General features: G+C 42.3%; 1 protein-coding gene across 5 annotated transcripts in view; it reads right to left on the bottom strand.

Moving 5' to 3' along the window:
• The window catches only part of APBA2 (amyloid beta precursor protein binding family A member 2), a 473,299-nt gene that overhangs the window by 107,859 nt on the left and 349,835 nt on the right, over positions 1-15,605 (bottom strand). For all 5 annotated transcript variants that reach the window (XM_075857895.1, XM_075857892.1, XM_075857891.1 and 2 more), the window contains 3 exons: positions 5,475-5,654; positions 5,176-5,388; positions 3,163-3,282 (listed from right to left, as the gene is read on the bottom strand). In XM_075857895.1, the coding sequence (XP_075714010.1) occupies positions 3,163-3,282; positions 5,176-5,388; positions 5,475-5,654 (513 nt within the window). The remainder of the gene's footprint in view (positions 1-3,162; positions 3,283-5,175; positions 5,389-5,474; positions 5,655-15,605) is intronic.

The following is a 15,605-nucleotide window of genomic DNA, read 5'->3' as shown; positions in this document are numbered from 1 at the left end:
GTTACGGCACAATGAGACAGCACTAAAACGTGCTTATGATATTGCAGTCAGGACTAATAGCGAGGCGTTTGTTATATTCACACGACAGTGACAAAAAACGGTCGGTAAAAATGGATCAACTGACAGCTTTTCACATTTTGCATCAGTGTGCCGCCAAATTTTTATCCACTTCCCAGCCGTCTTTTAATGGCCGTTTGTCAACCGTTTGCCATCTGTTTTAAAGTCCGTTAAAAGAATTTATGAATTAAATTTGTCAGGGATTTCTTGTCCCAATCCCCTGAAAATACCAGTGTCCTTGTAGATAGTGCCCACATAAAAAGTGCCACAGTGCCCACTGTAGAACATGCCCACATAGATAGTGCCACAGTGCCCATGTAGATAGTCCGACAGTGCCCACTGTAGACTGTGCCCTCATGGATAGTTCCACAGTGCCCACATAAATAGTGCCAGTACCCACATAGATAGTGCCACAGTGCCCACTGTAGATAGTGCCCATATAGATAGTGCCATAGTGCACATATAGATAGTGCCATAGTGCCTACTGTAGATAGTGCCCACATAAATAGTCACCACAATGCCCACACAGATAGTGCCAGTGTCCACATAGATAGTGCCACAGTGCCCAAATAGATAGTGCCAACATAGTGCCAGTGTTCACATTCATAGTGCCACAGTGCCCACTGTAGATAGTGTCCACATAGATAGTGCCACAGTGCCCATGTAGATAGCGCCAGTGTCCCCAGTAGATAGTGCCCACATAGTGCCAAAGTGCCCAGGAAGATAGTGCCACATTCCCCTATAGATAATGCCACACAACGCCCCTGTAGATAGCACCACACCCCCTGAAGATAGTGCCACACACCCCCTGTAGATAGCACCGCACACCACCCCCTGTAGATAGTGCCACACAGTCCCCCTGTATATAGTGCCACACACCCCCTGTAGATAGAACCGCACACCACCCCCTGTAGATAGTGCCACACAGTCCCCCTGTATATAGTGCCACACTCTTACCTGTCTCCGTTCCAGCACCATCCTCTTCTCTAACGATGCAGGCCTGGTATCTTCGGACCAGGACATCATCATGCCGCCTTCATCACAAAAATGCGCCAAACTAATGGTTCCCTTGCCTCCCCAGCGTTGTCAATTGTATCCGCGTCCTAAGGACATGGATACAATTGAGTTCTGAGGGCCTGACTCAGTTTTTAATGGCTATCACACGGGTGGCTTTCTGAAAAACGGCCGATAAATACTGATCCGTTGACTTCTATGGGGGCCGTCGAGCCATGAAATTGGCTGAAAATAGAACATATTCTATTTTTTGATGGCCAGTATTCACAGGCCATTAAAAAATGTCCGTGTAAATGCACCCATAGAACTTTGTTGATCTGGAAATGGCCGTGTGAACATAGCCTTAGGGCACATGGCTCAACTCTTAGTGTAATGCGGGAAGGGTTTGGGTTTTTATAGCATATTTTCATTGGGAACAGCCTTTATTCTACAGATGGTTTGTGCCTGAATGGATGTCATATAACTGCTTCAGAAATTATATAGTAAGATCAAAGATTTGATGTCTTTTAATATCCTTATACTACTTGCAGTAGTACATGATTATACAGAAAGATATCTCGTGTAATATGTAATTTTGTTTTTATTGCATGTAGCATCATTTTTCATAAAACATATATGAAATAACAGACAAAGGGCCTGTTCACATCACGTTTTTTCCTTCCGTCGGAGGTATACGTACGTTGGGAGAAGTCCCGACGTATACCTCTAACAGAAGGCACCGACATATCCCACTGTATAGGCATACAGTAGGATACTATGCCCGAACTCCCCGAGCACATCGCTACTTTAAGTGCTGAGCCCGGGGAAGCCCGTTGCCTGACGTCGGGGGCTTTCAACAATGGAGTGCCTGGCTAGGGCATTGCTGGCACACTGGCCAGGGACTCCTGTCTTGAGAAAACACTTGACGACACTGTCCATAGTGACATAAGGAGCGTTAATATGCCGTAATCCACAGCCAGAGCTTTGGCAATGCTCTGGTCAGGGATTCCGTTCCTGGAGGGAAACCCTGAAGTCACTGTCCATATATGGACAGTAATATCTGGGGCTTCTCCAGTCCTGGAGTCCCCAGCCAGGGCACTACTGATGCTCTGGCCGGGGACTACATAGTTTAAAGCCCCTGACATCACTGTCCATGTATGGACAGTGACGTCAGGGACTTTTCCAGTCCTGGACTCCCCAGTCATAACACTGTTGATGCTCTGGCCGAGAACTCCATAGTTGTAAGCCCCTAATAGCATCGTCCATACATGGAGAGTAATGTAACGGATGCTCATGCAGTGGCATCCGTCACATATAGGCTTTTGTGTTAAAAAAAAAACGTATATACTGCGCAGTATTTTTATTTTTTTTGTGGGATCCCCCAGGATGGAATAACGTAGTACGTATACTACGTTATTCCATCCTCCAAAAAAAAGGTATACCGATGTATAGCAACCCGATGGAGGCCAAAATGACACTCTTTTGGCCTTCGTCGGGCTAATGGAGCATTATGAACACGTTTAGCGTGTACATAAGGAGCTTTACCAGCGTACACACTAATAGTAGAGCCAAAAGGTAATGTGAACAGACCTTAAGGCCTCTTGCACAAGAGCGTAGATGATAAAAGTCAGTAATATGGATCCGTAATCCGTAACTGATGACATACTGATGCAATACAAATCAAATACAGGCCAAATATGGATGCATAATCATTCTCCATCACCTTCAATTGGTGTTTTTCATCTGAAAAAACAAATAAAAGTAGTGCATGCTGCGTTTTTAAAATAAAGGCGTATTTTATACACCGATGTGAATAGACTCATTGATGACAAATACGTCCTGTGACAGCAGACTAAGGCTGTGTTCACTTTCATTTTTTTATTTTGTAGTCTATCTGTATTTGCATGAATACAGATCTAACATTCTGAACATGGCTCTATTACTAATGGAAGCCATGATGCTAATGTGAACAGAGCCTTACTTCTCAGGTGAATTAAAAAAGGAAACTAATAAACAAAATATGTCAGTTAACCAAAGAATAATGCTAAAACTAAGCATAAATAAATTCACTTCAGAGACCAGTATAAAGGAACTATTGTGAATTCCACTTACAATTCCATTTTGCACACTGAACCCCAACTGGTATTTCAGATCAGGTCTCTTGATGAGGACGGTGGTGACAGGGGGGCAGCTTACAATATTTAGCTGCAGTTGTGTTTGATTCTTAAGGCCCTGCAAAAGACATAACCAAAGTATAACCTACAGAGGTACTGCAGCAACTTTTACAAATCTTGACACACAGAATACTATTCTATAATCAGATTTATATGTTAGAAAAAAATTAATATTTATTTTCCACAGCGACAGTGATAAAGGCAGTGGATTGGCCGAAACGTCATTATTAAGTCGCTTCAACTCATATATTCATATAAAAACGCTGATTACATATGAAATAATGTATGATATACAGCTTTATGAAGAAATAAATCTATTCAACTTGCAATATATTTACTTTGTTTTCTTGTGAGTGCTGGGGTAATCGAGACTATATACATTGGGACTTCATCCCAACCCCTTTGCACCACACCGTCAACATAGATGTGCATCCCATATACATTCTTTCTAGATTATTACCTTTGCATAACTATTCACACCTTTGGATAATCAAGTATACTTAGTTACATACAATGATCAAACAGAATAGTATTCTAAAATTATTTTCATATAATAATGGAAAGTCATTCCAGTGGGAAATACAGAGCAGATATATCACATAGCCTTCAAGGTTAGTCCATGTTTCTCACTAATGTTATGTATCAAGCTGCAGAGAGCAACTTATCAATGTTCCAATCTTCCCTGGCTGTACTTTCTGCTTCATTCAAAGATGAGGCAAAAGGACGGAAGAGAAAGATATATTACTTTAGCAGACAGAAATAAATGGAAGCAAAAACTATTTTCTACATATATTTCATCTGGACAGCACTTGACTTTTTACATTATTATTTCTTATTACTGATTTAGGCAACTTTTACTTTACAGGTCCCTGAAATGTTATGAATGAACTGTTGCAAAATATCTGAGAAAATATTTGAGATGACAAAACTATGAAGAATTGGACATTTTTTATGAGTTTAAAGAGGACCTGTCACTAGGTCCTACAAAGTGAGTTAGTAGTCTCACTTGATAGCCATTGTGTCTCTGAGTCCAGTGGTGTTTGTACTGTACTTATGTGTCGTCGTCGTCCCCTTCGCTGAGCTATGGACCCCTCTTTATTTAGCAATAAATATGGAAATGACTCGCTGGCTAGCCAAGTGGGTTTGGCCGCCAGCAATTCTCAGTGGGCGGAGCTATCACTGAGCCTCTGATGCGATTTCCTAAAGCCAGTCTTCAGCTAGCGTCATCACGTGCGACTACGGTGGCTCAAGACTGACTCATGCGTTGACAGCCGGCTGTTATCGCGTAAGTCAGTCTTCAGCCAGCGTGGTCTGATGCGATGACGCTGGCTAAAGACTGACTTTAGGAAACAGCCTCACGTTGATAGGTCAGCATTAGCGGCTCACTGGTAGCTCCGCCCACTGAGAATCGCTGGCAGCCAAACCCACTTGGCTAGCCAGCGAGTCATTTCCATATTTATTGCTAAATATAGAGAGGTCCATAGCTCAGCGAAGGGGGGATACACAAGTACAAGACAAACACTGCTGGACTCACAGACACAGCGACTATTAGATGAGACTGCTAACTCACTTTGTAGGACCTAGTGACAGGTCCTTCTTAAATTTAGGATATGTCAAGGGTGTTTTCAGATAGAACCTTAGATGGTACATGTACTCTTGAGTAAGCCTGTTTATAATGGTATACCCCAAAATGTATTAATAGCAGTGGAGTCCAGTCTGCTGGGAATTTAGCCCATCAGCTGACTATAGCATCCCACATGTGTCGCCTATATCACTTTACTCCCTTGCAGCACATAAATGACAAATGCAGTGGATTCAAAGATTGACAATAAATCACAATGAAAATTTTCTAGTTGCTATTAATGGACATTGCATGTTTATGATCACCAGGTATAGATTCCATATATTATAAAAAAACACAGATGTATAATAGAATATTCATGTAACATACCTTAATAATGCCTTGACATGTTGCTAGAGGAAGACCAACCAAGCTTGTTCCATTTATAGACATGATTTGATCGCCAATGCTGAGTTTTCCAGAGCGTGCAGCCGGCCCTCCATTCATCATATTTGCAAGTATTACAGTCGGAAGTATTGAGCCCCATCCAGATTCCACAATAACCACTCCCAATATCTCTCCCTTGAGCTTTTCCACCTGAAGCTGTTTACAAGCAAATCATAAAGATAATAATACCCCAAAAAGCAGATGAAAGTACCCACTAACAGTGATAACATTATTTTACTTACCTCCTTGCAGTTTTCAGAGTTTGAGAAGTGTATGAGGTCATCATTATACATCTCTTGGGTGTTAATGATATCACTATATTCTTTTTGACTGAGGTCTTCAGGATTGATCCCATTGGCTCGTAAGAATTCCTGGTAAGCAACACTGAAAGCTTGGCCAATTGACTGTGCAATGAGCTGGGCCTGATAAGGAGAGAAGATATAGTCTAGTAAAAATTTAATTCCAAAGTTTGATCACCCACTGGTGTCATATATTATGGAAAGTTTAGAATCAATAATATTATTAATTTATAATTGTATTAATATTACTTATAAAAGTAGTAACAGTAGTGGTAGTAAAGTATGTGCCAAAGGGGAAAAAAAACACACATTGAAATATTATCCTGCCACTAGGTGTCGCTATCTAATAACTATTATTCAATACACAAAGTTGTACTCCTTGATAAAAGTGGCCTTGTAAATATATGTGATTTTCCAGAACTCTACTGTATGACCGCTCCTTATCAAAAAAATGGTGAGTCTACTTTTCCCACTATTTTCTAGTAGCACTTAACTGGGTTGAGGTCTTATAAAAGTCATTGACATTGTGATATTGCTGGCAGATGTCTGTAATGGCTGTGGTGGAGTTATTACAGAATATGCGGCTCACATTAGCATTCTTGTAAAAGTAAACATGAACACATGTTTTGGCTACAAGAAAGAGCTACTGTTCCCCGTATTAGTCTCTCACACTAGTGTTATGGCATCCGTTTATGGAAACAATGATGCTGTGACAGAACTGTTGCCCAAACCATCCAAACGCTTAGCAAACAGACCCCATTTCACACCATTTTCAAGATTTCTACTTGTTGTCTTTGAATGGAAACTGTAATGACGGGGTAAGGAGACAGACAGGTGAGCCCTAATCTACCCGCCACTCAGTCCCTGCCTACTTGCACGACCCGTCCTAGGCGACAGCGTACAGCTGGGTGACGGTCCCTACGCTAAATACGTGCACGAGAGACAAACAGACAAGGGTACACAGAAGCTAAGGGAAATGGGGCAGTTGCCCACGGCAACACCGTGAGCAACAAGAGTAGTGAACGAGCCGAGTCAAACCAGGAGAGTACGAGGTACCAAACGCAGAGCAGAAGTGTAGTCAGTAAAGCTAGGGTCAAAATGAAGCTGAGGTCAATAGTAAATAGCTGGAACAGCAGAGCCAGGAAACAGGAGGGAATCACAGGCAAAGACAAGAAGCAAATGAAGGTATACATAGACCGAGGGCGGGAGCTAGAACCGGCTGGCCAGCCTACCAGCCTGAGAGGTAGCAGATCGAGTCACTCTAAGGGTATGTTCACACGAGGTCATTACGTCCGTAATTGACGGACGTATTTCGGCCGCAAGTACCGGACCGAACACAGTGCAGGGAGCCGGGCTCCTAGCATCATACATATGTACAACGCTAGGAGTCCCTGCCTCGCTGCCGGACAACTGCCCCGTACTGAAAACATGATTACAGTACGGGACAGTTGTCCGGCAGCGAGGCAGGGACTCCTAGCGTCGTACATAACTATGATGCTAGGAGCCCGGCTCCCTGCACTGTGTTCGGTCCGGTACTTGCAGCCGAAATACGTACGTCAATTACGGACGTAATGACCTCGTGTGAACATACCCTAACAGACCTAGGAGCAGATGCAGACTGATTAACCACGGGCGTCGACACAGAAGCTGTGTCTGGCAGATCCTTTACAGAAACATTCTTGTTTACTTCCAGAGGCTAAAAACCTGTACAGATGCAATAGATAATCCATACCTCCCAACCGTCCCGGATCCGGCGGAACAGTCCCGGTTTCTTACCGCTGTCCCGCTGTCCTGGGCGGTCTGCAAAATATCCCACTGGGCGCTGCAGCTGTATCAAAACAGCTGATCACTGCTGACAGGCCCCCTGCATGCCAGACGACTGAATCAGCGATCAAAAGAATGCATGAGTCTTGCGGCGGTGTTCTCACTGGGATCGATGCCGGCACGGGAGTGGACCAGTCCAGTCACCTGACCTGTCATCTGACCTCACCGGTTAGGTGACAGGCCAGGTGACTGGAATGGTCCACTCCCGGGCCGCCATCGACACCAGTGAGAACACCGCCGTAAGACTCCTGCCTTCTTCTGATGGTGAGTGAAAGCAGAGCAGAGAGTGGCAGCAGTAGGGCCGGCTACCTCTTATAAGGGGGTTGTGTTGCGCTACCTACAAGGGGGCTGTGTGTGGAGCTATCAACAGGTGGGCTGTATCTGGAGCTATCTACAGGGGGGCTGTGTCTGGCGCTATGTACAGGGGGCTGTGTGGAGCAATCTACAGGGAGCTGTATCTGGAGCTATCTACAGGGGGGCTATGTGTGGAGCTATCTACAGGGGGCTGCATCTGGAGCTATCTACAGGGGGGCTGTGTGTGGAGCTATCTACAGGGGGGCTGTGTGTGGTGCTATCTACAGGGGGGGCTGTGTGTGGAGCTGTCTATAGGGGGGCTGTGTGTGGTGCTATCTACAGGGGGGGCTGTGTGTGGAGCTATCTCCAGGGGGCTGTGTGTGGAGCTATCTACAGGGGGCTGTGTCTGGCACTATGTACATGGGGACTGTATCTGGAGCTATCTACAGGGGGCTGTGTCTGGCGCTATGTACAGGGGGACTGTGTGTGGAGCAATCTACATCGGGGCTGTGTGTGGAGCTATCTACAAGGGGCTGTGTCTGGCGCTATGTACAGGGGGCTGTGTGTGGAGCAATCTACAGAGGGGCTCTGGTGGATGATTTTTCCATTGACCGGTAGCAGAGTTACACAACTGGAAAAAAAAATCCCCATCATGTAACTCTGCTACCTGTCAATTGAAAAGTCATCAACCACAGTTTCTCCCTCTTAACTTTCATTGTTCTCAGCCTTTTGGTTTGTCCTGCACCTGCTGCTGCCGAGATGAGCAAATGTTATACCCAAGACAGGAAAAGTAACATAAAGACAATATAACCGGATCCATAATATCTGTAATATCCAGACAGTCTAGAGATCCGCAGTGAGAATGTGCGCGTGTTATTTGCAGAAGGAGCTGGCCGTGATTTGATGTGTTAATGCGGGATATTGGGTGTGGTTAGGGGGTGTGGCTTAAAATGTCCCTCTTTTCCGAATTCAAAAGTTGGGAGGTATGGATAATCGTGTGCTATTGTTACTGTGCAATTTAGGAAATCCGCTGGGAGTTAATCATCCCAGACTCCACGCTGATAAATGTTTAGATCAATACTGTTGTATGAAACGCCAGTCATAATAAATCCCCCCCCCCCCCAAAGAATATTAGAAAGTTGCGGAACATTTCAGTATATATTGAAGGGGTTTTCCGAGTTTTTGCAAATCTAGTTTAAAGCGTACGTAACCTTACATGTGACTTGTCAGAATAGGCTTTATATGTGTGTATATGAGGAATAACACTATTTCTGGTCATTATATGACTTGTACTGTATGTGGCATCTTTCAGCAGTTTTCCCCTCTGCAAACTCTATTTCTAATTCTCAGTTGTCTCTGAGCTAGTGGGCAGAGCCTAACTGTTATATCTTCTATACACAGCAAACATAGAAAAGGAGAATCCTGCTCTCCTATCTATAAATATTACATATATAGAAGCAGCAGTAACATGGCATCATACAGTAGTAATGAGCAGTATAGCTATGAATCCAGCACTGGGGTGTGATAAAACACTTCCTAGAAACTGCAGCAGTGTCTCTGTGTCTCTCTCTGCCTTTGTCAGTCTGCTTCTGTTACCACCTCCTTCTTCCCTCTCCATAAACTTCTATGCGCAGATGTAACCTCATCCTTCGGTGAGCTAATAGTCCATCTTGTCTTAAGAAGATGGATTTAGCAGTAAATTCAAAGTGAGTAAACAGGTGGGGGGGGGGGGATAAGTGAATAAAGAGGCATTTTCTCTAATAAGATATAGTACATTTCTTATATTCACTTGTACTATTGATTTATGCAAATTTAGTTGAAAAGTATCCTTTTAACCCCTTCCCGACCACCGCACGTCGATTAACGGGCTGCAGCACTGGTCCTTGTGCCTGCAGCCCGTTAATCTACGTGTGCTCCTAACAGAGCACACAGGCGGAGTTCCCCGCAGCCTGGCATTTCCCAGTATAGGCTGCTACTAGCAGCCTTAGAACTGGGGGAAAAAAATCGGGTTGGATCACAGCGGTGATCCGAACCGATTAACCCCTTATATGCGGCAGTCAATAGCGACCGCCGCATTTAAGTTGTTATAGCAACATCGGCATTTCGCTACGCGATTGCGGGGGGCGATTGTTGTGGGGGGCGATTGCTATGGCAACTGGAAGCCTAACAAAGGCTTCCGGTCTGCCATCTATGGAAGGCCATTAAATCCTGCCAGAGGCAGGACCTAATATGCCTCCTGTCTGTGTGTAACTGACAGATATAATGCCCTGCAATACATAAGTATTGCAGGGTATTCTAACAATGATCCAACAATTGGATCTTCAAGTCCCTAGTGGGACTAAAAAAAAAAAGTTACAAAAAAAATGTAGAAAAGTAAAATGTCAAAATAATAAAATTTTTAAAAAAATCGCCCTTTTTCCCTTATAAAGTGCTTTAGTATTAGAAAAAAAAACTGAAAAAGATAAATAAGCTATGCATAATTGGTATAGCTGCATCCGTAACGGCCTGAGCTATAAGAATATAATGTAATTTATCCCGGTGACCGCCATAAAAATTTTAAAAAAAATTGCGATACCGGAATCGCTATTTTTAGTCACTTCAGCTCCCAAAAAATTGCATAAATAAGAATCAAAAAGTCGCTTGTACCCAAAAATTGTACCAATAAAAACTACAGTTTGTTCCGCAAAAAACAAGTCCTCACAAAGCTTTCCTGATAGAAAAATAAAATAGTTGTGGCTCTTAGAATATGGTGACACAAAAACAAAATACCGTGCAAACACCGTAAAACATAAAAACCTATTTACATATGGTATCGCCGTAATCGCATCGACACAGAAAAAATTAAATATGTCATTTATAGCGCACGGTGAACACCGTAAAAAAAATAATAAAAAATAATAGACGTTTTGACGGCCAAATTACACTAAATTCAGCAAAAAAACTATGGGATCAAAATGCTCACTATACCCCTAGACAAATTCTTTTTAGGGCTGTAGTTTCCCAAATGGGGTCACTTCTGGGGGGTGCCCACTGTTTTGTTCCCTCAGGGGCTTTGCAAATGCGACATGACACCCGAAAACCAATTGAGTAAACTTGAGCTCCAAAAGCCAAATAGCGCTCCTTCCCTTCTGAGCCCCGCTGTGTGTCCAAACAGCCGTTTATGTTTACCATATGTGGGGTATTGCTGTAATCAGGAGAAATCGCTTTACAAATCTTGGGGCACTTTTTTTTCTTTATTCCTTGTAAAAATTGATAATTTCTACGTTTTATTGGAAAAAATGTAGATTTTCATTTTTACGGACTAATTCCACTAAATTCAGCAAAAAAAACCTGTGGGGTAAAAATGCTCACTATACCCCTTGATGAATTCCTTGAGGGGTGTAGTTTGCCAAATGGTGTCTTTTTCGGTTTCTTTCCACTGTTTTGGCACTACAAGACCTTTTCAAACCTGACATGGTGCCTAAAATATATTCTAATAAAAAGGAGACCCCAAAATCCACTAGGTGCTCCATTGCTTCTGAGGTCTGTGTTTCAGTCCATTAGCGCACTAGGGCCATATGTGGGATATTTCTAAATACTGCAGAATCTGGGCAATAAATATTGTGTTGCGTCTCTCTGGTAAAACCTTCTGTGTTACAGAACAAAAATGGATTAAAATGGATTTTCCGACAAAAAAAATAAATTTGTAAATTTCCCCTCTACTTTGCTTTAATTCGTGTGAAACACCTAAAGGGTTAAGAAACTTTCTAAGTGCTGTATTGAATACTTTGAGGGGTGCAGTTTTTAAAATTAGGTGACTTATGGGGGTTTCTAATATATAAGGCTCTCAAAGCCACTTCAGAACTGAACTGGTACCTATAAAAATAGGTTTTGGAAATGTTCCTGAAAATGTGAGAAATTGCTGCTAAAGATCTAAGCCTTGTAACGTCCTAGAAAAATAAAACGATGTTCAAAAAACGATGCCAACATAAAGTAGACATATGGGAAATGTTAATTAGTAACTATTGTGTGTGGCATTACTATCTGTTTTACAAGCAGATACAGCTAAATTTAGAAAAATGCTAATTTTTGTACATTTTCTCTCAAGTTTGGTGATTTTCACAAACAAATACTGACTTTATTGATCAAAATTTTCCACTATCATACAGTACAATATGTCACAAGAAAACAATCTCAGAATCGCTTGGATAGGTAAAAGAATTCCCAAGTTATTACCACGTAAAGTGACACATGTCAGATTTGAAAAAATTGGCTGCGTCCACAAGGCCAAAACAGGCTCAGTCCTGAAGGGGTTAATCACTATATCATTTTCTAATATACTTTGTGTACTTTGTCTTGTTCACATAATTCAGAGGCAGAAAAGCCCTAGTCCTGCTCTCAGCTCAGAAGTTGTTACAATTGTGCATCAGCAAAATCTCTCTGATAGTTTGCTACAGTGTATCAGTCTGGAAATGAGAGCATTGCCTAGACTTTATTCAATTGTTTCCACTTCTCAGGTAAGAGCAAGACAGGGTATGTAGTGGTTTACAGCCTCTAAATATAGAGAGATCTTGAAAATGGTGCGAGAATTTTAACACAAACTATATTATACAGTCGTATAACTTTTCAATATTAACTTTTCATAATTAAAAGCATTACCTTGCAAATGACACAGAAAATAAAAGGGACTGAAAAAAATAAATAAACTAAACAAGAAGCCTTGCAGGAATTAAACTGTCCTTTTAGTCAAATTAAAATAATGATTTCAGACCCACCACTTTCCCATCTATTTATTACTGTAATGTCCTATATATTTCAGGCTTGTCCCGTAATAAACACAGAAAACAAAATGTGACAGTTATATTAAAGGGTTGTCCCACGATTCTTTGATTCCCAGGGTTATTATTTTTTCATCCTTTTAAGAACGTCCACCTATTGTGTCCAGTGCCAGTGGTTACACATGCCCAGTAGCTCAGTCCCGTTGCCTGGATCCCTTTTGTACACGGGTGGCGGAGTGATTCCTGTTATTGTGCAGATCAACAACTAAGAATTGGCACACTTAGGTGGCTTCTTAGTTGAACACATTAGGCGGAGTCCGGAGAGGAAATCAAAAGCATACCCAGGCAGCACCATATATCTAGACACAGGAGCATTTTCTTCAGAATGTTTCCAATTATTACATAGTTCTGTTTTGCGTCATCTATCAGAGTAATGTTATTTTTTATTGCGGGACAACCCCTTTAAATTGAGCATGGATATTGAAGATTGAAGAACTATAAACAGTTACAGTAGGTGAGGGTAAATCCTCCAGACTAGTGCCATTCTCAGTCAAGTACCCCCTACCCAAAAATCTATGATAACCATGTTGGACAAAAATATTTCGCTGACAGCATATTACGCGGTGATGTGGATATTAGTGCTGTGCTGCTTGTGTGCTGATGCTGGTGCCTGGATTTATGTTTGAAGTCAGGGGTTGGGTGCCTGAGTGACCACACATAGTGAGATGCTGTGGGTGGAACATGTATACACTCTGAACATTGTTTCTATAGTAGTCGGTACCCGTTATAATGCTAGTCATGGTGATCCTCATTACAGGGAAAGTAGTGTTACCGATTACAGCTCGATATTGCTCGATAACAGAACCAGCCTGCAACAATAAATCACTTAGGTCAATTGTAGAAAATTTTCTGTATATTTGTATGGAAATTATACTGGTCAAACTACTTTCAGGATCCATACTGTATATATTTTAGAGAAGATTCTGTATTTGGACATGAACAGAGCACAAGCTCTAGAAGAAAAATTAACAATTTTGGCAGATATGGGGTAACTATAACTAGATCGGCAGAGATTGGTAGGCAAGAAATTAGGCCATGCATGTACTATAATAGATATTAGGCAGAAGTAACTAAAGAACTGGAAAAGTAAAGGTTTACAGGGCATGAGAAAAGAAGAGAGGGGTTAAAGGGTTGATTACTTTAATGTAATATTTGGTATTGTATATGCCGTATATTTGAATAAATGTATAATAAAAAAAAAAAGAGGTTTACCTGGGATTCATGCTTTTGTGTGGACTATTTTGGGAACTGTCATTATCTCCACAACCTGAATAGACAGTACCACGCTGGAAGGCGGAGTGGAAATTGTGGAGTTGTAGGCAGGTCTTTGAGGATCAGGAATGCAGTTTTAGGAAGGCATGGGTTTTATATTGATATTAGAAAATTGGAGTGTATAAAATGTGTCAGTTTACATTGAGGAGAGGCCACCCACTTGGTGCTGGCTCACACTATCACACAATCACCTATCTGGAAAGACTGGTCACCCTCTTAAACTCTTTCTAAAAGCGAAGAGTGGCAGCAGTCTGTTCACCTCTTCTTCTTTGCTCATGTTGTGTATTGAAAAAAGGAGTCATGAGGAAGGGTGGTGGGGCCAACCTGAGTTAGGACCCTCATATGGTCCCTAGAGTAGCTACAAGGCCTGCAGTAAATAATTTATTAAAAAAACAGATCCTCTAAACAAATAAAACAGTCGAAGACCTCATGCACACGACCATATTTTTGTCCGCCCGTAAATACTGGCGTAAATACGGGTCCTTGGTCACACGTATTCGACCCGTATTGCACCAGTATTTACGGACCCGTGCCCGTAAATACGGGTCCGGTGTCACCCGTATTCCACCCGTATTTACGGGTACGTTTTTGGCTGCAAAATTGCACTGCACTAATCGGCAGCCCTTCTCTCTATCAGTGCAGGATAGAGAGAAGGGACAGCCTTTTCCGTAATAAAAGTAAAAGAAATTCATACTTACCCGGCCGTTGTCTTGGTGACGCGTCCCTCTCTTGACATCCAGTCCGACCTCCCTGGATGACGCGGCAGTCTGTGACCGCTGCAGCCTGTGCTTGGCCTGTGATTGGCTGCAGCGGTCACATGGGCTGTAACGTCATCCCAGGAGGCCGGACTGGAGGAAGAAGCAGGGAGTTCTGGGTAAGTATGAACGTCTTTTTTTTTTTTTTACAGCTTTATCTATATTGTGATTGGTAGCCACTGTCCAGGGTGCTGAAACAGTTACTGCCGATCGTTTAACTCTATCAGCACCCTGGACAGTGACTATTTACTGACGTCGCCTAGCAATGCTCCCGTAATTACGGGTGCACACACGTAGTCACTATCACGTAGACTTCTATGGGCCTGCCCGTGCCGTTATTACGGCCTGAAATAGGACATGTTCTATATTTTTCAACGGCACGGGCACCTTCCCGTAAGCATACGGGGAGGTACCCGTGGCCAATAGAAGTCTGTGGGCGCGTAATTATGGGCCGTAATTACAGCCCGTGATTACGGGCGTTTTTATGTTCGTGTGCATGGGGCCTAACAAAGTAGAACAAACTTACTAAACCAGGTGGTATAACAAAATCATAGAAAATAACTGGAAAGCAGTGCACCCCTTAGGGCATATTTTAGGTTACCTCTTTTTAGAGAACAAATAGTTTGTCTTAACATTTTCTTCTTCTGGGATTAATAGGTATGTACTGAGATTTATCGCTTTACTCTGAACTCAACTATTACTTTCTGGGCAGAAAGTTTTCCTAAAGGCTGAAAGTTAATTTATTATAGTAATTCCAATATCAATATGTTTTTCTCTTTCAAGCACAGAAGAAAAAATCTACACGAGCATCATATTAACTTCTGTAGCCTAAAAAGTCACAGCAACTGCAGGATTCTGCAAATAATGTGGCACAGACTTATTATTCTTACTGATGTAATGTGTTCCTTCTACGGCAAAGCCGATGCGTTCCCCGGGGTATAGAGATTATCTCCACACAACACATTTTGTGACTGCAGGCAATGGGAATATATCCATCGTTAGAAAACAAAAATATAATTGGTATATTGCAGTGACCAGAGAGAGTGATTCATATTGGAATTGGTTTTATTAAGAATAATCTTTTGAAACAGGGAGGGGTGGGAGATCTCCCA

This window comes from Rhinoderma darwinii, chromosome 3 (genome assembly GCF_050947455.1).
Source record: "Rhinoderma darwinii isolate aRhiDar2 chromosome 3, aRhiDar2.hap1, whole genome shotgun sequence".
Classification (NCBI taxonomy): Eukaryota; Metazoa; Chordata; class Amphibia; order Anura; family Rhinodermatidae; genus Rhinoderma; species Rhinoderma darwinii.
The sequence above is the reverse complement of the archived record's forward strand: the minus strand, read 5'-3'. Positions and strand labels throughout refer to the sequence as shown.